Source organism: Buteo buteo, chromosome 18 (genome assembly GCF_964188355.1).
Source record: "Buteo buteo chromosome 18, bButBut1.hap1.1, whole genome shotgun sequence".
Classification (NCBI taxonomy): domain Eukaryota; kingdom Metazoa; phylum Chordata; class Aves; order Accipitriformes; family Accipitridae; genus Buteo; species Buteo buteo.
This window is the reverse complement of record NC_134188.1, coordinates 8507529-8531708: the sequence shown is the minus strand read 5'-3', so window position 1 is coordinate 8531708 and position 24180 is coordinate 8507529. Positions and strand designations below refer to the sequence as shown.

Below are 24180 nucleotides of genomic sequence, written 5' to 3'. Positions count from 1 at the left end.
AGGACTATACAATACTTAGACTAACTTGCCTTTAGTACATTGTACATTTTCAGTACAAAATTAAGTTATGCTTCGGTGTGCTAAACTGTGAACTTTACCTATAAGGGGCAAATCAGCAAATTTCAAATGCAGAGGGTACTCCGCATTATGCCCAGTAAGGACACATCTTCCCTGAACTAAAGTCCTTCGTGCATTACCAGGTGACAGTCTCATTAGACACATCAGCTAGATGGATAAAACAAAGCTCATGAGTCAGCACTGGGGGGAAAGATGGGAGTCACTATTAACACCACACAATACAGCATGAGATGAACAGTGCCTCGTGTGTCAAAATAGAGCAAAGGTGAAACCTGTATTGGGCAGAAGGCAGAGGTACACCTCCCACTGATTTCAAGGGGCTCAGCATTTCACCCTTTGCACCTGCTAGAGTGGGTCTTGATCACACGTGTCTTCTGGATTGTGAACTTCCTTTGAAGCCACTGGGAGTTCTGCATGGAGACGGGTTTCAACATCCAGTTTTCCAACAGATGCAATTCAGTGAGCACTTCACATGAAGAAAGGAAGCAGCAGAGTAAGTGAATAAAGGGAAAGAGCTAATTGACTTTGGTTAACTGTTCTGTCACGTTAGTATCTTAAAAGACCATCTACACAACCATGAAAATTTAAAAGAGACAATACTGTGGTACAAAAAGTTTATTTAGTCATGATTTTGTAAACATATGAGGTAAATTAACGTTTACATCAACTTGTTTCTTACAGCATTTAATACACAAGGCACTTCTTTGAAGACAGCACTTTTAACTGTTTGCTGTTGTTATTGTTACAAGTTCCTGATGGCCCAGAAAACTTGTGTTTGTTGTCAGATTCTGTCATGTAAAAGACAAACACCCAGTAAGCCACAAGAAAGCTCCGAGTAAGCCTTCTTATGCTTTACAACCTTCTAACTGTGAGAAACAGTGTAAATGGGAATAGGAATATATTCTCCACCTTAAAATATGTTCACATATCCTGCATAACTCTTCAAGGACTGAAACTTCTGGAATTTGATTGGCATCTTACAACAAACTTAAAATGCAAATTTACAATTTCTTTTTCACATCAGTGTTTTTTGCTTATGCAAATAGTCCCATTACCTTTAATGGTCTTATTTGCAAGAGTAAAAATAACTTGCATGAAATTGTATTTGCAGGCTCAGAACCATATCTTTGGCTAGAAAGCAAAACATTCATCTTTTGTAAAATCTTCTACAGTGTAACAGTGCAGTGTTTCTACACAAGTATTTTGTTTGGAATTTTAAACCAGGCTGTAAATTTAGCTCTTAAAGGACATATGTCACAGCTAGTTTTTGTCATTGAACTTCTAAACACACAAGAAGGCATATCAATAATAATGAATCCTAGTTTATTTGGTAATAATTGAGTTCATGATGAAAAGTATCTTTTTCCATAGTGTGCTCCCTATATATCCAGCTCCCATATTTTAAATATACAGAGGAAACTGATACTATAGATCTGTGATCAGGTTAAATTGTCTTTAATGGTACTGCCTTATGTCTGAAGAGTTCCTGTGTTATAGTAAGACATTTCTCTTTTAGGTTTAACATATTGGCAGAGTAATTCTTTTACTTCTTATACAAATGTAAACTTAGAAAACAGTTTATTTAATCCAAATGTGCAATCTGAAATCAAAAACTGAATGTAAACTTCAGAAAATCAAAATTACAAGAGCACACTTTTCACAAGAAAAATCAAAGTAAATGAAACAAAAACATTTGGAATTAAAAAAACCCCAGCCTGCTCAAATCCACGGTGTTAGTGTTTGTATTAAACAAAAAGACATGGGGGCTCAACACTCTGCTTCTGCAGACTGTTGTCACCCACGTGAACTCAGTGGAATACAACAGTTTGTAGCAGCTGAGGAGATGGTCCCATGACTAATCAAAAAAGGACCTAAGTACTGATCTGATTCTTAAAGCTTGCCTAATTATTTCACTGATCCTACACTTACGCATTCATATCAGAAAATAATCTCAAGAACTGCAAAATGTCAGACATTTAACTAGCTCTAAGTGCCTTGATGAATGACAAATATACTGAGCCATATCAATCCCTGGTACCACTTTGCACACAACTGGCTTCCAAATTACACCAGAAAACAACACAGTTCATCTGCTTTTTCAGTACAAGCTACCTATTTTCAAGAAGCTATGATTCTTCAATGCCAGCACAGACCAACAAATTCAGGGAGCACTTTTTTATCTATGAAAAAACAAGAGATTGATTTTCATAGATAAAATATTCCACTTTAATAAAGGGAAGGTTCTAGCAGGCTGTCTTCATTTAATCAAAATACAAAGGGAAGAAATGTGGGGGGTTAAATTGTCTATACTTCATTTTCTTTTGTATTAACTGACAGCTGCACTAATTAAAAAAGCCCAGTGGTAGAAAACAGATCAACTGTGTCCATGGCCAAGAAACTATGTATTTATGTGCAATGCAGACACTATGTTATGAAAAATTATGTTATGAAAAATGTACTAATGAAATCAGTGATTTGGAAAATATGTTTCATATAATCACTGCAGTTGGAAGAGACCTCTGGAAGTCATCTAGCCCAACTTGCTATGGTCCAAGCTGGGTCAACTAGTACCAGTGAGTTGACTTATTGCAAAGTTACACCTAGTAACTTGTTCAAAGAGTATCTTTTTTCAGTTTTCTCCTTTTCTTTTCCATAGCTCACCTTAGCATTTTTTTTTAAGTTTGAGAGAGAACAATTTTCCCACAATCATTCTACTCAAAGAGCAAGAATGGGGGGGGAGGTTGGTGGTGGTGGTGGTGCAGTTTGCTTAATATCAGGCATGATTCTCTTCCAACTTCCGTTTTGCAGTAACTTACCTACTGGTTTCATGTTAGGTGTGTGTATAAGATCTTCCAAGATTATGGCTTGAACCATAATATAGCCATATGACAAGGCTAAATCAAAGTATCATTTGCTACCAGTTCTCTCTTTGGAATTCAATGATGTGAAAGAGCAAACGACTTGGAAATCAGCAGATTATTTTTGCCAACAGACTCTGTTCTGCAAGTTAGTTGGTGTTTGTAAGTATTTTCTAGAACTATGGAAGTCTGCATAGTTATGTTTTACTCATAGCATGTTGAATTCAGTGATCATTCATGAGTTAAGATTAAAGTACTCAAAATTGGCCACACCAATAAGATTTTTTTTCAACAAATCTGATTCCAGATGTGATACAGCAACAAAAAGCAGTTGTAAGCACTAAAGGGGAGTGCTGCCAAAACAGTTATCTGGGCTTAAATGAAGAAACAACTACTGGACTCCAAATGAAATTGTAGGTAACCAAGAAGCTTGACGCTGTATAATTACATGATGGAACTTAAGCTGATCTTAAAAGCACAACCTGTGAGTTGTAGCTTTGCTTTCTCAGACCAGTACTGCTTGGATGCAGAGGGTGCTCTGTCAAATTTCTCTAAGGGTTGTGACAAAATTACACTTCTCCCCCCGAGCTTCACCTAACAGGAAAAATGATCTTTTACAGCTTTCCAGTAGTTACTCTGCCTGAAAATACCATATATTCCACAAAAGCACCTGAACTCTCTGCAGGTCTAACCACACAAGTAACTTGAAAAGGGCAGACTAGGTATCAGTGATCCTAAGTTAAACCTATCTCTGTTATTATTTTTTATATACAATATGGATGCAATCCTGCAGGACACACTCTGTGAGGGTTGTACTAAGTAAGGACTGCAAGATTCAGAGCTCCATCAAACAACAAGTCAGTTTTGCTCTCAGGCGTTGGTATAAAAAAGCACATATTCTAGGTGGTCTGGTTTATATAAATACACTCCAGAGAGACTTCGACTTCATTCTTCAGAAGCATAAAAGAAAGGAAAATATAGCCCATAAATTTTGATGCACTAAAATACAGAGATGCATATTGCATTATTTCAGCAATATAATTACTTGGCATTTAGCAAAACTTACAAAACTGCTACTATAGATGCTAGTAGATCTAAAAATTTTGAGTGTTAAACTCTGCCTTTGCTTACATCTAGGCAACTTTATCAACTTTAGTATAAGTTCAGCATAGTTGCATGGATACAATAGAAAGCAGAATTTAGCTTTTAGCTTTCTTGCAGAAAGGGTTTTTATGGCTTATAACATAGAAAATTCATGAGAGCATGCCTGAAGCTGAACACCTAATAGTAAATATCTTTATTGTACAACTGTACATTGACTTTTAATGCAGTGTCTGCCCCCAAGATCAGTGGCAGCAGAAGACTTCTCCTCACCTGGTTCACCACAAGCAGGTCAAGGATGTCATGAGACAACATGCCCAAGGGTTGCAGAACAGTGCTTCTGATCATGAGAAACTCTTTGTGTCTACTCAGAAAGCAGTAAAAATAAATGTTTAATCTTGAGTGGTGGGAATATATTTTAACTGTTGAATAAAATAAACACATTCAGGAAAACATTTAACAGCAGAGATAACTGGCAATTATAACTACTAGCTACACGGTGACCCTGCTTTGCCTGAGTAAGGACTGCACTGCCAGGGCAAATACTTTGAAGATGCAAAGGGCTATTCCAGTGTGTTTGACTGCTCTTCTCCAATTACAGTACTTTCGATTTACAGCAGCAATAGGACCGACTCTGAGCTTCAGTTCTTTTGGCTTTTGCTAAGAACAGAAGTTGGGCCTAATCCTGCATTCCTTTTTTACCCAAACTCTCCCGAGCCTTACCAGGCATTCAAAATTCTGACTAATGTCTGTGAGAGTACTTGTTACAAAGGATTAAAGGACAGAGCCAGTTGTAAGGAAAGCTGCACCTTAGAAAAAAGTACCCAGTAGTTTCCTCCACCCATTTTTAAGGGAAACACAATTTTCAAAAGCAGGATTTTAATGTCTTTATATAAGGCCCCATAAATCTACATTCCTTCTGGCTCCCAAAACTCCGTGTGAATGTTAGTTTTGCTTGAATAAGGCCTGCAAGATCCATCCCCAAATCTTGCTCCTTGATAAACTGAATGAAAATCCTGCAAGTGACTTCAGTGGGATCAGAATAGACCCTTCAGCCACTGGCATGTTGCCCAGATATTTTAGCCACCTTTTCTGCAATACAATATTGTCTAAATCTGTTTTCACTGACCTGTAAAACACTACAGATTGTTGTTAAAGGAAAGGGTAGAACACAACAGGAAATAATGTTGCTTTGGGAATTTTACCATTAGTAAGTTTCTTTCCCCTTAGATTTTCTTGTAAGATCAAAGATCAAACTAAAATTATTAAGTACACAGTCAAGTAACTTTAAACCTACAGATCAAAATTATTCTCAAAATGTTCAAATACTTAAAAATATGCACTCAAGTTTACTTCTAAAAAGCATTTTTCCAACAAACTTAAGCTGATATCTAATAGTCTAAAATGCAGAGCTGTACTTTATCCTATTGTTTGTCCACGGGCAACGTATGGGGCCACAATGTATTGAAATCATAATCCTTGCTTTCTGAAGAGAAATTGTTCTGTGTAATAATTTCTGAGGTGTGGTTTAAATTCCTGTCCTCCTCTAAGCAATTTCAGAAGTCATCTAAAATTATAATCAAACATGCTCAAACATATTTGTGGGCTTAAAAACATGGTGTGATCATGGTCGGCAAACACTGGATAGAAGGTCAAACCGAACACTTCCTAACAGGTCAAGAGTAAGAAAAAAAATTATAGAAAGATGAACCTCAAAAATCTATTACAGGGGTTACCTAAACTTTGCCCGGCCGAGGACCACATTGGCGATTTGCCATGAGCACAAAGGCTCCACTAAGTCATGTTATATGGAAGAGTCTGGGTCACCTTTAATATGGCAAGTTGGTCCGTAGAGAGGACAGGTGCCAATGGGCAATATGTCACCCTGCTGTTTGCCATAGGGCTACATATGATTTAAGAGGAAGAAAAATAAGTCATCGCATCTGCTCACATAGAGCTTATGTGAAAAGGATGGAAGTAAAGGCAAGGGCAAGAGGGAGGTGACAGCCAGGCACATGGGCACTAGGGATATTAACATTTTTCTCAGGTGAAAGTCAGCCTCAGGGCACGTGACCAGCTACCATCACCACCTGTTATCTGTGCAGGCCTCCCCTACAGCTGCCCTTGGGAGATCTGCCATGGACATGAAGGAAAGCGGGATTGGTCCCCTGGCCCATGGGCTGCGCTTCAGCCACCCCTGACCTATTAGAAAATGTTGATATTTTTCCCCACTACAACTCACAGAGTGCAAAAACAGCAAGCATCAAAGTTTGAAGCCCAGGCCTTCCCACCCACGCCAGGCCTGGCCTCCCCGGGCAGTTCCCCTGCCCACTCTGCCTTCCATCACCTGCTCCTCTGAGCAGAGGCAACTGCACTACACAGCCAGGTCGTCTGACCTGGCTCTGCAGCTGCTCGACTTACTGGCCCTGCTCAAGCGCCGTGTGTCTACGAGCAGCGGTGGCTCATGCATCTCCACGGTGGTGCAGGCAGCCGAGACGGACCGTTCCTCTGACAGCTCCTCCTCACCCTCCACATCCCACTTGCTGCCGCTTGCCCCACTCAGGCTGGTGCTGCTGCCACTGTTGGCTGCAGCAACGGGCGGCCCAGCTGGGGGTGGGAGTAGCTGCTCCAACGGCTCTTCCTGCTGGGGAAGGGGATGCCGGACACTGCTGGGGGTAGAGGAGCCTGCCGAGCTGGAGGGCACCTTCCCCTGCTGCTCAGCTGCCATGTTGACCCAGTTCTGCTCGGCCGCCAGGGCATGGCTGTTGCTGTTGAAGTAGTTGATGACGGCTGGGGTGGGTGTGGGGATGGGGGTCGGGATGGTGACGGGAGTGGAGACGGGCGTAGGAGTCACAGCACGGTGCCTCTCTTCAGGAACTGGTGGCGCAGCAGGGTAGCTGGCCATGGAGGCTGCATTGGAGGGGGGCCGTGGTCTTGGAGCAGCCGCGGCATAGTACGGGGCCATGGTCACTGGGGCCAGCAGCGGTGTGACAGCGCGAGTGTCAGGCAGAACAGGGCGGGGTGTAGCAGTCGTTACCACCACAGGTGGTGCTGGTGGCGGTAGGGCAACAGGTTTGGACTCCCCTGTTACCATGACTGGTGTCATTGTTGCGACAGGCATCTCAAGGCTGTACCGGCTTGTCATGCCCTGCTTAAGCTTCTTCCACCCCAAGTGATATATCTCAAGCATATTCAGCAGCAGGGAGACAGAGGCCACCACCAACATGAAGATGATGAAGATGGTCTTCTCAGTGGGCCTTGAGATGAAGCAGTCCACAGTGTGTGGGCAAGGTGAGCGGCTGCACTGGTAGACTGGCTTTAGCTCAAAGCCATATAGGAAGTACTGGCCCACAATGAAGCCCACCTCAAACAGCGTCTTGAAAATTATGTTGAAGACGTAGGTACGGAGCAGGGCACCCCCCATACGGATTCTACCACGTTCATCACGGATCGGGAGCTTCTCCTTCCCCCTCTTGCCAAGAGGATCCTTGACGTTATTGTTGCCTCCTCCACCACTGCTGCCTGCTCCTGGGTAGTTGCTGTCTTTCAAGTTTCCCTTCTTTTTCATCTCTTCTTTCTCTTTCCTCTTCTCCTCCATGCGTACAATGTGCAGCACATGGCCCAGGTAGATGAGGGTTGGAGTGGAGACAAAAATGATCTGCAGCACCCAGAAGCGGATGTGAGAAATGGGGAAGGCTTTGTCATAGCAAACATTTTCGCAACCAGGTTGCTGTGTGTTGCATGTAAAGTCCGACTGCTCGTCTCCCCAGACCTCCTCAGCAGCAGCCCCCAGCACCAGTATCCTGAAGATAAACAGTACCGTCAGCCAAACCTTGCCAATAACCGTGGAGTGCTCCTGCGCATTCTCTAACAGTCTCCCCAGAAAGCTCCAGTCACCCATTGTTTCAGATTTCTAACCTACAATAAGAACATTAGAGCAATTAGAGCAACGTTAAAAAAATCTTGTAATTACACAATGCTGGGGCAGAACAGATTGATCCTCCACAAATGACATTTCTTAAGTGCACTTCCTTTTGCAGAATATTGCACATTTATTTTAAGAACTACATAACCCTGTGACCAGGTAGCCATGGGTTTTGGTGAGCACAGAAATGGCATGTTTAGTGCTTTCACCTAGCCGATACAGGTTTAAGTGTCTATACACAACAGGCAAGAAAGATTAATAACTAGAATTTCTACAAGATTTAAATATTTAAAAACCATGATTTCTGTTTCTTCCACCTGAGATGCCTCTAACTGTTCTTGCCTATTTTTAGAAAAGAACAGATGGAAATCAGTTCAATTAAACAGAATATTGCTACTGTTAATGTGACTGCACTTGTACCAGAGTGTGATACAAATTTTGCCTAACTCTAATCATTTTATTCTTATCAGGACTTATTTACTCCAGCATTCAGGAGCTTAGTAATGTCCCAGGTCTCTGCTATTTTCATACTGTGCAAACACAGAAAAAGAATTACTCAAAACCTATGGAATTTACAGTTTAATTTTGGAAGTACACCAACAAGCATGTTCTCAGCGCCTAGTCATGTTTGAGTTTCTTTATTTCTAAAAAGAGAGAATTATTAGAATAACTTGCAATATTGGGAAGAATGAGAAATTCTGAGAGGAATGGTGGAAAAGTTTCTATGCTATTTCCCCTACTGTCCTGCCAGTTGGTGTTACTGAACCACATGTACTGCAACATTATTTAAAAAAAACAAACAAACAAAACAAACCACCTCAAGGGTACTTCAGCAAATGTCCACAGAGATTTTCTTGGAAAAATAAGATTACATCCTATGACCTTACTTCTGTGACAAACAATTGGTATATATTCTCAGTAGTTTCCACCAATTCATGTATGATGGGCTTCCCATGTCCAGTTCTAGGCAGTGACACAACTTCTGATTTGGAAAGGCACTTTAAGTGCAAGATTTTTTTTAAGGTGGGGTTCCTCACAAGCTGCCTTCAATAGTGAAACAAGTTACTATCTGCCAGTATCACTTCTGTTATCCTTGGCCTGTTTCTAATCGGAATATATGTAAGAATATTGGAATATATGTAAGAAGTACATTTCATTCTCGTAAGGAACACACTTCTATATTTTATATGTCAACCTTCAACTGAAAACAAAATACAAAACTTTACTTTCAGCTAACTTCAATACCTTCAGAAATACTTATATCGTAACTTTAATTCAGATATAACAATTTGCATGCAAAAAAACACTACCAGGAAAGACTGATTATCCTCATGTTTAAAAATATCAGAATATTTTATAAATATAACTGAATATTACTCTTTTTCCTTTTATATTTATACTTCTTGTCCAAATACCCATGTGTTTTACAATTCCCAACAAGAAAAAGTGTTCATCATTACAGGATCACTACAGGTAGGAATTTACCACTGAGAAAATGTACTATTCTCGGTATTATATTTACTGTGATTTCCAACAATTATGTCACTGTTTTTCCAGAGGAAGCATTTCTAAAGTCTGTACTGAACTTCTTTCAGGCTTTTAGTTAAGGTAATTAAAGAAATTAAAGTTATTTAAGTTCCTTTTTTTATAACTTGATTTCACTATGAGGCAATGAAATACCTGTAACTGCAGAATAGTATACTTTCACACAAAAAGCAACAAGATGCCCATTAGTATTTTGCATTTTTGTAAATCCTGGAATACTAATTCACTTTTTATCCCCACAAAGTTAATTCAGCAAAAAATCCCCCTAAAAAAAATAGATCTTTGATATTCTACAAAAACACATTCCCTTTAATGTAATTGAATTCTTTTTCCAGCATAGCATGATAAACTGTAAATGACCATATTAACAATGAAATATCAATTTTGCGTAGTAGTGTCCCTCATCCTAAAACAATTTTTAATCATTTTTTAAAAATATATTCAGATTTTTTTATGAGTTGTATTTTTCCCCTCCTAAAATAGTAGCCCAAAACTTAATAAATTGTTAGAATACGCTATTTTTATAATCCTAATCTGTTTATATGATTTTAAAATTTAATCCTCAATCTTAATTTTATGAGGTTTACAATATTTTGTATGGTGAAGTAATTTTAATTTTGAGAAATATTAATTTTTCAGGGAATAATGAAATAATTTTGTATCTTTTTTACTCAAAACCATTTGAAGATACATTCAGTTTAGTTCCATCTTTGGACAGAACTAAACTGTTGTTTGGGAATGTTCTCATTTTGAGTAGAAAAACGTAGGAACAGCAAAATGAATAGTTATATTTGATGGATTAAAGAAGTTTAGCATAACCCTAAGTTCAGTATTTCATTTCTCTGCTATCCTTTGCATTATTCTATGCCTCTCAGTTCAGTTCCCTCTGCCTCACTCTTTGTTTTCTATCCAGATCAAGCAAAACAGGCAGCTCAAATAATAAGTAGTCAAAGTCGCGGTTTCTTCTTTTGTCACTAATACTTGTAATGGAAAGTTTATTAATCAGCAAAAGTTAGCACATTAAATCTTCTTTAATTCATCAATTATGGTCTATTTTCAGCATGGCTGCCATCACCCTTGTGTCCAATGGCACAGAGGACACACACTATTCTTTATACAAAAGACAGATACTACCTTCGATTGTTCAGAAAAATGAAGTTGATCTGCCCTCATGAAAAATTATAACCCCTGCATCGTAAGGTGAACAGAGGTAGAAATCTCCCCCCCCCAGGCACACTGTAGTGTATCTCTTACTGAGATCAACAGACGATGTTGACTACATTGAAAGTAGGATTTTTTGTGCTTTTCTGAAGAATTATCTAGTGATTAGTGGAAAAAGAAAAACAAGAATTTGTAAAAAGTAAAGGAAAGACAACAAATAATACCATCTGATTTATTCTTAATCATTCTCCATTCACCAACACTACTGAAGATGTTCTTTTCTTTTTACTACAGGTCAACAATGCCCAGACTTAGATAATTCAGGACACCAAAGACATGACACGATACATTTCTCAAAAGACACACTTAAAAAAATCTATTCTAGTGCTTACATTAATTAAAAGATTTATTTCTGTGTATCAGAGTGTGCAAATTCATCCTGTACACAAAGAAAAAGTGTTTAAGCAGTGAGCAGATACATCACAGCATCTTAACCTGACAGAGGTGAAAACTTCAGTGTTCATCTCAGTATGAATTACAGCAGTCATTGCCTTCACTACAAATGTGTATTACCCATAGTACATAAATATAGGAAGGACATAATTTCCAAGGGCAATGCAAAGATATATATCTCCACTAGCTGGAGGGTTCTCAGAAATCCAGGTTCTGTATCTTTCTTCAATGTCAATACGTTCTCCAGTGAGTAATTCTTAAAGTCAATGTAACTCATCCAAAAATCACACCAACAATTTTAAAGGGGTGCCTTGATACAAATAACCTTTAAATGACATCAAACAAAACCGAAGGGCTCACAGAGTTGTCACCATTAAGTTCAACAATAAAATACCTAAATCTAAATTTAAACAGCCACAACTCAGTATTTTAGCAGAGAACAACAAGCTTGTAGTATTACGTAAACTTCAACTGTACTACTTTCAGCACTGCTGAAATACAGAGCTAGGCAACTGTTAAGCCCTAATCTTACATATGGATTGTGAAGGGAGACATTTTTTCTTTCTGTGCTTGGAAAAAATGCAGATTAAGAAATGAAACATCTTTATCTGTATTTCATGACATTCATACAGAAATACCCACTAGGGCATGACAGAGAATCTGCCTCAGAAAGCAATCTAATTCAATGGTATGAAAAGCAAGGACTTCACGAACCTTGGGGTCATTTAATAGTAACTGGGAGTTGTATATTGTTTGCCTCAGTTAGAAAATCATTCCTCTGAGACAAATATTGAAAAATTCATAAAAACTGGCATGGCATTCTGTTTAAGAATCAATGCTGTGCTATTAATTACTAGGTTTAGGACATGCAAAAATACACTTTGTGGGTGGTGTGTGTGTTTGTGTGTGTGTGACAAAGAGAAGCAAGAGAGAGAATAAATTTTAAAAGCTCTGATGTCATATATATCCCTCTACAGGAGGGAAATAATTATCATGTGGTATCTATAAACTTGGCAGTTATTATCTATATTTCTATTTCTGATGACATTACCGAAGAGGTTCATCACTATGTATCAAGTCTGTGAAACATGAGATTTTAATTATTTATAATTTTACTCATACACATATATGTTTATGTATTTATATATACATATGCACACATATTCACACATAAATAACTACACAGCTATGTTACATACATTACCAGATTATGACACCTGGTGTATTTATGATTTTATTATACTGGTTTATCTAAAAAATGTCCCTTAGCAATTATTTAGAAACCTAACAGGTGTCCTTGTCTGAATACGATTTCTTAAATTCAGTCCACATTTTCTTTCATTTCTTGTGACAGTTTAAAATCCTGGGACTTAGGTTTTTATCATCAAAATTATCTAGATTTTATAAATCAGTATACGCGAAAAATGCTATTAAAAGAGACAACAACTTGCAATATTTCCTTTGTTTTTACAATAAACAGTCAGGCATCTCCATGACTACCAGGTTTTTAACTCTGCTAATTTAAATCTGATAAAAGTAGTCACCCTGCACAAAGTCTGCAGGGTGACCATGTCATTCCAGACAAACTGGCAGATATGCAGGGACAGCATAGGCTACTATAACTTCCAGTGAAACCTAATGGTATTTGGTCATGTAAATATATATACAAAACACAATGGTGGGTTTTTCATAATTCACAATGGAGGTTTTATAATTCACTTTATGAACTTGTTTAAACAAGGACTTGAAAAATACCTTTCTTCTTGCTTATAGTGTTATACTTTCAGACACATCTATTACCACTTTCACTCTATTTTAAACTCTTACTAAAAATTAATTCCTTAGCTGATCTTGTTATTACCTTAAACTTACTTTACTGCTACGGAGCCTCCTCCTTAAATCCCAGACAAAACTTCTCTCGACTTCTTCTTGACTTCACTTGACCTCTGAGTGAAGGTTTGGCCTGAGTAAAGGAAAAACGCAAGGAGCGCGGGGCTGAGCCCAGCAGGAGAGCTACACCCCACCTGTTAAAACTCCTCTGTTCCCTGGCTTAACAAACCCTTGCTCCAATTCGTTACTCGCAGGAGAAAAACAGAACAAAAAGTAACCCCTCTTCTCCCCCAGAATACTCAAATGCCATCTTAGAGCTCTATGTTGGAATTAAAAGACAGTGACTTACCAATAAAACTCTGAAAGGTGTGAAGGGTGTGGAGCTACCAGGGGGCTACGGAATAGCCGTCGAACATGAGGGCAACAGTCCCTACATCCCGAGTGAGTGAAGCATGAATGAGACAGATCTGTCAGGTGCCCACATACGATCAGCCACACGGATCTAAAAACTGCACAGTAAGGAGTGTCCCGCCCCCCGCCCCAGATATACAAAGGAAAGACGAGCCTTTCTGGCATTCAAAGACTCAAGAGCCTTCTTCACTGCAGAGAAGCAGGTATTCCAACAGACAAGTATCGGTCTGAGGAGACTTCAGGCAAGTAACAGTAACTGCAAAGGAGATGGTGCTATACACCCTGTTCAAACTTCTTAAAGTACATTTTTGTCTTATGGAAACCATTTAAATATTTTTCTAGTTTAATTCTAAAGTGTTCCAGTTGGATTTTCCATTTTCCCTTTAAATTTCCCTTAAAGGGTAACTCTAGTAGCTCTGGCTACTCAGTTCAATTCCTCCTTCATATCTATGCCAGTATCTTAAAGACCTAACACACACTCAGGATTCCTAATAACATCCTAGGCTTATGTGATTTCTCCAGTGAGTCAGCGATGAACCCAAATACTTTTCTGATACTCTTTTTGCCTACAGGGAAAAAAAAACAAATGGAACAACTTTTCTTGCCTATAACACCGGCAACCTTGTGCTTAATCAAGCTATAAATATCTTCCAAAGAATATTTACTCATCTCAAATACTTTGCATCCCTTGTGAGTCCTAAGTGAACAAGAGAGTAACTGTCATGTTTTTGGAAACTCTCAGACCAAAGACATGTCCAGAGTGAGATAAAAGCAGGCTGCCCACCCGTTTTCCCCATTATCAGGAGAAAGTGTTTGTAAGGGCCGGGTAACTCAGAGCTCACTCCAAGAAACCCTAGAACCATCTTGGGTTACACTCATGAGCTCCATCATTCTGTGTGGCACCACTTACAAGGGTGAAAGCAGTTCTGGCTCTGCTTTATATTTAGGATTTAACTTTACTCTGAGCATAAAACTGGACTGAAATGCACATCAATGTTAAAATGTTAGTGGTAACCCTTAAGGAAGAATTACATGCCCCTACCCATGCACACTTCGGTGGGCAACGGCCACAACAATCCCATATACAAATGATACTTGGTGCTTCCCCTTCTACTGCGTTTTCTGAGGTATTTTGTGACGTTTGGACACTTTTCCCTGCCACACCAGGCTCCGTTATCGGTCCCATCTGCGAGCACCACTGCCTGCAGACGGTTCCTTCGGTGGGGCAGAACAGTGGACCCTCACACCAGGGTCCCTCAGGGACCTATTTAAAGCAGTAAGGCCCTTTCTACTATTCCTCCTCAGCACGATGAGCAGAACTCGGCCTCGCCCTGCCCTTCCCTGGCACCCAGCCCAGGGCCCAGAGGCACGGCAAACGGGCAGAGGCCCCAAGCAGACTCCCGCCCCCAGCACAAGCTCCAAGTCTGCCCGCGGCCACGTCCCCTCCGGCGGAGCCCCCCTCCCCGGGCTGCGGGCCCATGCCCTGAAGCCGTCTGGCGGGCGGCACAGCCCAGGGTCGCTCTACTTACGCTTTACGGGAGCAAGGCTATCTTAAGTAGCAAAAGCTTAACTCGTTCAGAAGAGTCCAGACAGTGTTGGCGCATAGCTCATTTAACTGGGGGGCAGTGGGGGAGAAGCCCCCAGACTTTGCTCGGGCTATGGAAAAAAAGCGGCGGAGAGGGGTGCAGCGGCGGGGAGGGACGCGCCGGGAGGCCGGTGCCCAGCGCCCGACGTGCTGCCTCGGCTGGCAACGCGCCCCTCGGGCGGCCGGCTGCCCACAGCCCGCCTGTGGCAGGGGACCTCTGACGGCCTCCCCTGTAGGCACCGGGCACCCGTCCCTCCCTCTCTCCCCTCCCCTTGCCCGCCTCCCATAACGGGACGAGCCGCCGGCTTCACACGCAGCCCCTTCCGAGGGGCTCCGGGCCGGGCCGGGCCGGTAGCCCCGTCTCCTCACCCGGGAAAGCTCCGAGCGGAGCGGCCGGGGCGTTTGCCCTTCTCTCCCCTCCCTGCCTTTTAAAACGTCGTGCAGATAATCCATCCTCCTTCGCGGACCAGGGTAGGATTTCCCGAGAAATAAACAGCTTCTTCCTCCGCGAGGACAAAAGCGTAAGAAACCCCTCCCCGCTGGGGTTTCCGCCTGCCCCGCAGGGCTCCGCTCCAAGGCAGCGCGGCGGGACCAGCTACCTGCACGCCCCCCCGCCCCCGCCTCCTGCTCCCCCTCAGAAACGGCGGTACCGGCCGCCCGCGGGGGCGCTTGGTAACCGGGGCACGGCTGCCGGCACCGGCTGCCGCACCTTGACGGCCCTGGAAGAGGGCTCATCGCCCAGGTGGCTTCCCGCCCAGCCCGCCGCCGCCGTGAGGAAAACGCGAGTCCCACCGAGGATCACCCGTCCGCTCCCTCTCTCTCCTCTCTCTCACCCCCTCACACACACGCGCGCGCTCTCTCACGGGGCGGAGCAGCGCCGCCCAGTGGCGGCCGCGCGCACCTCGCGCGCGCCGGCCGTTGGCGGGCTCTTAACGGCTCGCCGGAGCCGGCTGGCTTCAGCGGAGGGGGCTGCTCTACGGTTTCCTTACTGTCCGTAAATCTTAAAGGGGAGAATCCCACCTTCATCCGTGAGGTGTTAGGTATATCGTAAAGCAAAAATTTTAAAAAAAAAACAACCCTGACAACAAAAAGTTCTTCACCGAAAGGAGGGTTTTTTCCTGAGAGGAGGTAAACTTTGCTGCTGGGGCCTGCGTGTCCTGTGTCAAGAACCCTGAAGGGCTGCCAGCCCCGCAATCCAGGGTGCTTCAGAGGTGGCGGCTACTGCCCTTCCATCAAGATAGATCCTTTGGTTTTCAGAGTGAAGACAGCATTGCATCAACTCCTTGCGGTATTTCAAGACATTTGTAAAATTTTATACATGACAAGCCTGGGCCTTCAAAGTTTGAAAGTCAATACCTGAGTCTGAGGCTATGTTAGGAAAAGGAGGCATTATGGATAATTTTTTTCCCACAGGCTCTCCTCAGTCAAGATTAGCTGTCAAGCTGTTGCACACAGACCATTTGAAAAACCAGATGAGTTGCAATTATTTTCAAAACAATGTTTTAAAGGTGGCTCTTGATATTTTCAGCATCAGTACTCAAAATATTACCATCACCTATATTTTGGCTAGGCTTTTTGGTGTTCTTTAGTGTTGCCCTGAGAAAGGAAAACATTAGACAGAATGACTTAAACTAGCATGACGATTCAACAACTCTTCAGCAATAATGTATGAGTTTCTGTTGATAGCTACTCTACAGTCAGAGAGCTGAAAACTTAACCACACCAGGTCATTCCCAAGGCTCTCTGTTGCTCTATTCAGTAAAAACACCAGCAAAGAAAAATTTTGAGACACTTTGAGGAGCTGCATGTAGTAAAGGACTAGTGACAAACTGAAACAGACCACCCCCATGCTCTTGTATCCTTGCAACACTTAGTTGCTCCCTATAAATCTTTCAGCTGAAAACACTAGGGAGGAAGATCTCTGTTGGTCTAAGCACTGGTGGTGGCACAAGGACAAATTACTCTATTCAGAGATGGGTGATATATCTGAAACACAGTGCTGCCATGATTGTAAGTGTAGTAGTACCACAGTGTGGATCCTGAAGCAGTGGGGCATGAGGGGCTGTGTTGGGGTATGGGAGGGAATCCCAGCAGCCCCAGTAACTCCTGACATTGTAACTTCGTTCATGCAGTGAAGTCCCTTGGCTCATCAGGTCAGCTGAAGGGCAGGAGGTTTGATTTTAGGGAGAGGCAGAAAGAAATCTCTCACTTCCAACCATCTGTCCAAAGGGTTTAATAGCATGAAGAACTGGGTGTTTATGATGGATCTTTCAGTCTCTGGAAGGTTTCAAGTGGTATCTCCCACCATCTGTACAAATTGGCCTTGACACATTTTTGTAAGAAAAATATTCTTAGGAGAGCAGTGAGAGTCGAGAGCAGCCTTTCAGTAGTGCCACAGAAGGTTTTTAAGATAGAATTCAATACACTTTGACTGGGCTTAATCTGATGCAGTGCCTGTCTACCATGAGACTACACCCATCAGCTAACAATTTCCTTACAAAGAATTCCCTTCTGGGTTCTTAGAAGAAGAGGTTTGGACTGTCGACAAAACCCTCTGGGACATTTGTAGAAAATGAGACAGGCAATGATGCAAAGTCCCCCGGGGGAAACTTGAAGGGAGCAGCTTTAAAAATAAAGGACCAATTATATACTGGTGGAAAGCCCAAGCATGAAAGCATGTTGAGGAGTTATGGAGGGCTATTTGTTAGTCACATACTAGATCAGGAGGATCTAAAGCCAAGTAAGGGGGAAATAGAAAAAGTAGGACTTGTATCCCTGGGGTATTTATTCAGAAGGAAGATATTCTCAGATTTAAACAATGGTGTTAAAAAGTGTCTCTTCATGCAGACTTTCTCACAGAGGGATTCCCATGAAAGAGCTGTCCTGCTAGCTTCCTCACTGTCACTTATCTTTAAAGATGCACCTCACTGCCAGTGGCCAGATGCCACTTTAGTGTGCTCCAAATCCCTAGGTCCTTGTTACCTTTAAAGAGTTCCCTCCATTGTCATTAACACTAGACAGCAACATAAAACTTAAGGTGACATTTAAATTTTTACATTAAAATGCATATTTACATTAAAATTCATGTTTACATAATCTTCAGCCTTCCTTTAATTATCTTCTTTAGTACCCCTTTTGGTCTTCCATCCAAGCCTCCACACAGGTGACAACCCTTGTTCCATGTGTAGAAAGGCTGGCACAGAAACAAAGTGCATTCAATAAGTGTGTAGACAGAACAGGCAGGCAGGTGTTTTTAAGATCAGAAGAATCAGGTTTGCATGGCAAGGTACAAAGAAAGAAGATCAAAAATAGATGCCAAGCTTTATGAAATGGTAAGAAGATCTCGTAAGTTAAGAAGATATATCTTGATCTTAGTCTAAACCTGAGCTGCTGCTCAACAAGAAAAATGGTCCTTTTCAGATCTGTATTGATCCAAAACAGTATTTTACCCCATGCCATTTCTAATTTAAGCATCTATTTTGAAGTGCAGAAGGGGATCACTCTTAGTGCAACTGTGCTTCCAAACACAGTTTAGTGGAAGGACCCCTAAACTGCGATACCTGCCGTTAGTCGTAAACAAGCCACGCCAAAGTGATACATGGCCTGACAGTGCTGATAGCAGTTCTGTCCACACAGTCAGCCTAAAACAAGAGCTACAAATGCCTTCAGTTCATCTTGTTGTGGCACTGCATGGTATGTCAATAAAAAGAATTGCGCTTGACATGCTGCTGTGCTACAGAAGATGGCACTAAAGATATTTAAGTGCTGAGAAAGGTTACTTCTGCCTCAGGAAGCACTGTTTGAAGTGAGAGTTAAAATCTTTTCTTCTCTAGTTGCTTTCTACATGGATGAATCAAAAGACTTTAGAACTAATTAACAAATAAAATGGTAATAAAAAGACTGAAGTAGTAGTATATTATATAGTAATTATTATTGTACCAATTAGCGATTAGTGTTCTGTTCTGTTAGACGCTACTGACACATCAAAGAACACTGTTACCAAAAAAGCTCAAGGCATCAACACAACATATTAACAAATAAGAACTGGTGACAGGAAGAATTATTCTTACTCCTAGTTTGTAGGAAGAGTTATTGTGATTTCTAGTTTGTAGGAATGGAGGTGCAGGAAGACTTAATAACTCGTCCATGGTTATATGGGTCTAAGAATGGCACTGAGACCCTAGGCTGGCCTTTTACCCACCAGAACAGGCTTCCTCTCAAAAGTCCTTTGGAAACTGTGGGAAGTCTCCTAATACGACAAAAAAAAATCAGACTGTTCTGGGATATGTATCAGTGAGATGCTTTCAGGTCATCTTCATGGAAGTGAAAGGTCCACGTGAGATATGGCAGAGGAAGAACTATAACTGTACAAGCCAGGCATCTGTTAGGAGGAAGAATCAAAAAAGAGAGACAGAGGACATGCAGAATCCTAAGAAGAATGATACCTTTTATCATGTCATGGTGTGATGCTTTTTTTTCCACACTACTGGCACAAATATGAAGAAATAAAAATACTGATATTTGAAATATATTCATGCCTGCCACAAGCTGGGAAGAAAGCTAACTGAGCTGAAAACAAATCAAAATGCAGAGTTCAAATAGTTCTCTGCTGAGTTAGTGAGTTAAATCAACTCATACAAAGGTTGAGGGGAGATTGTGTCAGAGCAAGGAAGAAGACGGCCAGTAGGTGAGAAGCAGGGCCAGTAGAGAGGAGTAGAGAGCTGGGAAGGATACAGCAGCAAAAGAGGGAAAGGCGGTAAAACTTTAGCCTTTCTACTAGCAGTCACTTATGGAAATACAGCCAGAGGCTGTGGTTTGAAATTGCAGTGTGTGTAGCAGCAAATAAACTTAACATGTTGCCATCCCCTCCGCCCCTTCCGCTCACTCCCTGCAGCTCTTCTTGCCCAACACCATGGCCTACTGCTCACAGGCATGTTGGCATAAATGTTCATGTGGCCTCCCTGTAAGCCAGATCAAGGAACTGATCCAGCTAAAAAACAATCCAGCAAAGCAAAACATTTGTTTCTTCATCAGCTATAACCGTCGGCTAATCCAGTGCTGAGCACACCTGTGCAAACAACTGTGCTGCTCAGAAAAGGTCCTGGAGTGGAGGCACTGGGTTGAATGTGGTGGGAGAGAGACACAGACAGGATAAGAATGAGCAGGAAGGGATGACATCAGTATTAATGCCCTAAACTAGTACTATCAGTGAACAACTGATAGAGCCAAACCACAACCAAAGCTCCTAAACAAGGATGTTCTTTTTCATTGTATTCAGGATAAGAGCAAATATGATATGTTTTACCAGGAATGTACCTTGCTGACAGGCACGATGAATTTGTAAAGGCCTCAAATACTGGCTACCTTCAACAGGAAGGAATAGCAATAGATATCTTGCTTTGAAATAGAAAAACAAAGCCATGTATAGGAAAATTTCTCTACAAAATTCAAACTGCTGCAGAACGTGATGGTCTGCCTTTGAAATGAAAGAAGCCAGTAACACAAAATGGCATGCTATTGCTGTGAAACTTCTGGACACAGACCAGGCTTCAGTGAACTGCAGCGATGTTTGCATATATAGTCAACTGGACAGCAGAACTGAAAATTGATCTGAGTTTCGGTCTTCCTCCTGTTGGGAGGAATGCCTGTTTTGTGAGACACAAAAACGAGGCAGAAGGAGCTTTTTACCCACTGTGCTGAAAAGCAAAAAAAAAAATCCATCACCAACTTCACTTTTATTAATTACAATTTTATTTACACACAATGCCACCTCATATGTTTTGCCAGGTGGAATTTATTATAGCACAAGAACGTATTATTACAATTGCTAAAACCGCAAAGGAACCATGCTGACAGAGATCGTGCTGGATAGACCCTGCACTGACAAGTAGACAAATTTATATGAAAAAGATTTTGATTTAGCAGCTGAACTTTGGCTCAGCAAAAGGAACCTGTACAACTGACTCTTTCAGTTGGGGTCCCCTTCCTCACAGATTTTAGAAGTTCCCTCTGTCCTACAGCAGAGTCCTATACCTAGACCATCCTCAATAGATGTTGGACTGAGTTGTCATTTAACAGTCTTCAGTGATGGAAACTCTGTCATCCAACTCAATGCTTAGCCCTCTTCACAGAGAGGTTTTGTGGTGACTAGCCTACATCTCATTGCAATGTAAGCCTATTATTTCCTGTACTGTTGCTAGTAGATGTGAAAAGCAACATCTTCATCATCTTTGCCACAATCTTTTACATATTTGAAGAGTGCTGTTGGGTCTTTCCTCAGACTTTTCCAGGCCAACCCATTTCTTTCAGGCTTTCCTCACAGGTTCTGTGTTTTAGACATTTGGTCATTTATTAGTCCTGACTCTTGGATTTCTCCAGCTGATAAATGGGCTTTTTGGGCAGATGGTGCCCCAAAGTATAGTCTAGATAAGGACTGTCAGGTGCTAACGAGTGGAAACATTGACAAACCTTTAATGCAAACCAGTAAGATATTTTTCCAAGTCAACAATGTTATTGACTCATGTTTCACTGATGATCTGCTATGAACTCCAGCTCTTCTCTACAAAACTTTCTTTGCTTCAGAACAGGTCTCCATCCTACAGTTCTGCAAGTGCTTAGTGTTTCACAATAGTAGCATTTAGTCCTTCTTAACTTCTCAAACTGCTTTCCTTAAACCATTTCTCCTGGTGATAAAGACCTTATTGAATTCTAAGCCTATCTTTCCATGTACCTGCAGCTCCTCCCAGCTGCATACAGTTTATCGCATTTGGGGGATCCTGACACTCTGACAATGAGTCATTAATAACTATTTTACCGGTGTACACAAAAGCTTTTATCATGGCATAGGCAGAAATTATTCCTGACAAATCCGTGTTGCAATGTCTCAGTCTTCTATCAGATAACAGTGAGATAATGATTTAGTCAGTTTGTTCTGTGTGCACATGTATGTGGGTAAGTGTATAGATTGTTTTTGTTTATTTGTTCTGGAGAGATTGTGGAGGCTATTTAAACTGTATATTAAACACTTAGTCCTTGGAAAGGGTGCAACACCTAGGGCAGGGACATGACTAACCATAAGCAGACATTACACTAATGATGCAACATACAATAGGTTTGAAATTTTTACCACACAATAATTATAAAATATTTTTTCTGGCACCTGTTGCAATAATCTTAACAAACAACACTTGATTAAACTATTCCGCTCCCTGTGAACATGACACAGTTGTCGCCTTTATCTTTCAGTTGGGGAAACTCACAAACAATGAGATTTGTTGTTGACTCCATGTACTAGGACTGCTATAATACTTTAAAATCAAGTGAAAGAAGTCTTGTGACAAAAGAAATGTTGATAGTTGGATACCAAACAAGTAGCAAGTTTTCCAGTCACCCCATCAAAAGAAGGTGCAGCATTCCTGCTAATATGTGGATCACTTAGAGGTGTGGGAGGAATTTTTATGTGTTGTCTTAAAGATTGAAGCTCAGTAGAAAATTATCTGCAAAACACTTTTAAATTAAATTTCAGGATCCCAACTTAAAGAGTTTTAAGACTGCTATTGTCTTTCCCAGCTGACAAGCCTATATTACCATAATTGCCAAGACAACAGAAAAGATGCACCTTGCCTAAACCAGGAAACCTGCCCAGCACAGCTTGTCCACTGAAAAACGCCACCTGCTTCAGACCAGTGTGACTGCATTCACACACTACAGTATTTATTATCCTGGGTACTATGCCAGGCTATGAGTGAAATGCTGGTTCTTAGCAGCATGCACAATATACATTGCTGTTCAAAACATTCATCTACAGCCTGCAGTGAATCATAGCTCAACTGTATAAGTTCTCTAGCTTTTCACTCAAAACATATTTCCTTAAACCATATGTCATATTGATACCATATCACTCCTTTAGCAGAAAGGCTTATGCAAGCATCTGGCTACCTGGTGGTATTCTTGGAGAGGATATATTTTATTAGATGGCTTATTCAAATACAATGGATTGAGCATAGAGCAGGCAGATGTGAAACAATCATTGAGTTAGTGGCAGTGATTTAACAGGCAGAAAAAGGGAGGAGGTATGTGCAATTATGTGGCCAATTCTGAGGTTGAATTCTATGGTAGGACTGGGGGACCACCCATAGCAGGGACAAGCTATGTTCTCAGAGGTGGAAAGTCAGAGCTGTGACTTGTTTCCTCAGCTGCACCTGCTAATTAAAGCTTGATACATTTCCAAACCTAGGTTATAAAGACTATTTTTTGGTGGCTAGGAAGGCTTATAGAGAAAATACCCATGTCAGAGCTGGGCCAGCTTTACAGAAAAGAACTATATTCTGTAAAAGAAAATTATAATGACAAGCTGAGTTGGTCAGATGGGGAAAAAAGTATATGTTCCTCCTGAATTATCTTGAAGACCTTCATTACCATTAGTCTTAGCTCATTAAGCCTTAGATAGTTACCATTACTCTTGCCACTGTCTACAAACAAGTTCAAATGACTGTATAGATAATAAGATGGTGAAAATTCAAATAAACCTGTAATTAACATCCAGGGCAGTGGCTGTCCTGAATATCAGAACAGGTGACCATAAAATACAGTGCAATTCTTTGAATGTGATTTTGTTGCCTGGTAAAACACATTAGCCTAAGTTGCAGAGAAGGGAATTATGATTGGGGGGGGGGGGAGAGATTAATTTTCACCAAGTTCAGTTTGTAGTAAAGTGCTCCTAGCTGTTGCTTATTTGCTGCAGTACACTTTTTACAAAATAAAGCAATTTTTAACAGTGTTGCTATTTTGAATCGAGCCTCCATGGTGCAGGAGGCTCTTCTCTGTATGGACCATATAATTTGTCTTTTATATTCTTGCTGTCAGACAGGAAATAACAGTACATTGGCTCATAACTGTAAAACATCTGAAGAATTTTTTTTATTTTTGTCTAAGAAAACCTTTAATAAAGGTACTTTTATATCCAGAAGTCATAAATACAGATTTATACTCCTGATTTCCTTTTAAATCAGTCTTTCTGCCATGGGAGTTAGGTTTTTTTCTCTAGGTAAGCCTACGAGTTAATAGTGAAGTTTGCTTCTCCTCCCTGCCCTACCCCTTTCTGACAAACATGTTTGTTGTTTTGGTTTCAAGGTTTTGGATGAAAGTTTAGCTTGATGAAGTCAATGGTGACTTCTCCTGGTGATTTCAGTCAAGGTATAACTCTATAGCCAGTCCCACTCCTACACTTCCCA

At 41.1% G+C, this 24180-nt stretch overlaps 1 protein-coding gene across 1 annotated transcript; it reads right to left on the bottom strand.

The window, feature by feature from the left end:
- Positions 1-684: 684 nt before the first annotated feature.
- GJA3 (gap junction protein alpha 3) lies at positions 685-13077 on the bottom strand. The gene is made up of 2 exons (XM_075050772.1): positions 12994-13077; positions 685-7955 (listed from the first exon to the last, which is right to left on the bottom strand). The coding sequence occupies exon 2, from the start codon at positions 7936-7938 to the stop codon at positions 6412-6414; it is 1527 nt and encodes a 508-aa protein (XP_074906873.1). The 5' UTR covers positions 7939-7955; positions 12994-13077; the 3' UTR covers positions 685-6411.
- Positions 13078-24180: the final 11103 nt, after the last annotated feature.

Excerpts from the sequence above, each read along its gene's own strand:
- GJA3 (XM_075050772.1), bottom strand. The coding sequence starts at position 7,938 with ATGGGTGACTGGAGCTTTCTGGGGAGACTGTTAGAGAATGCGCAGGAG.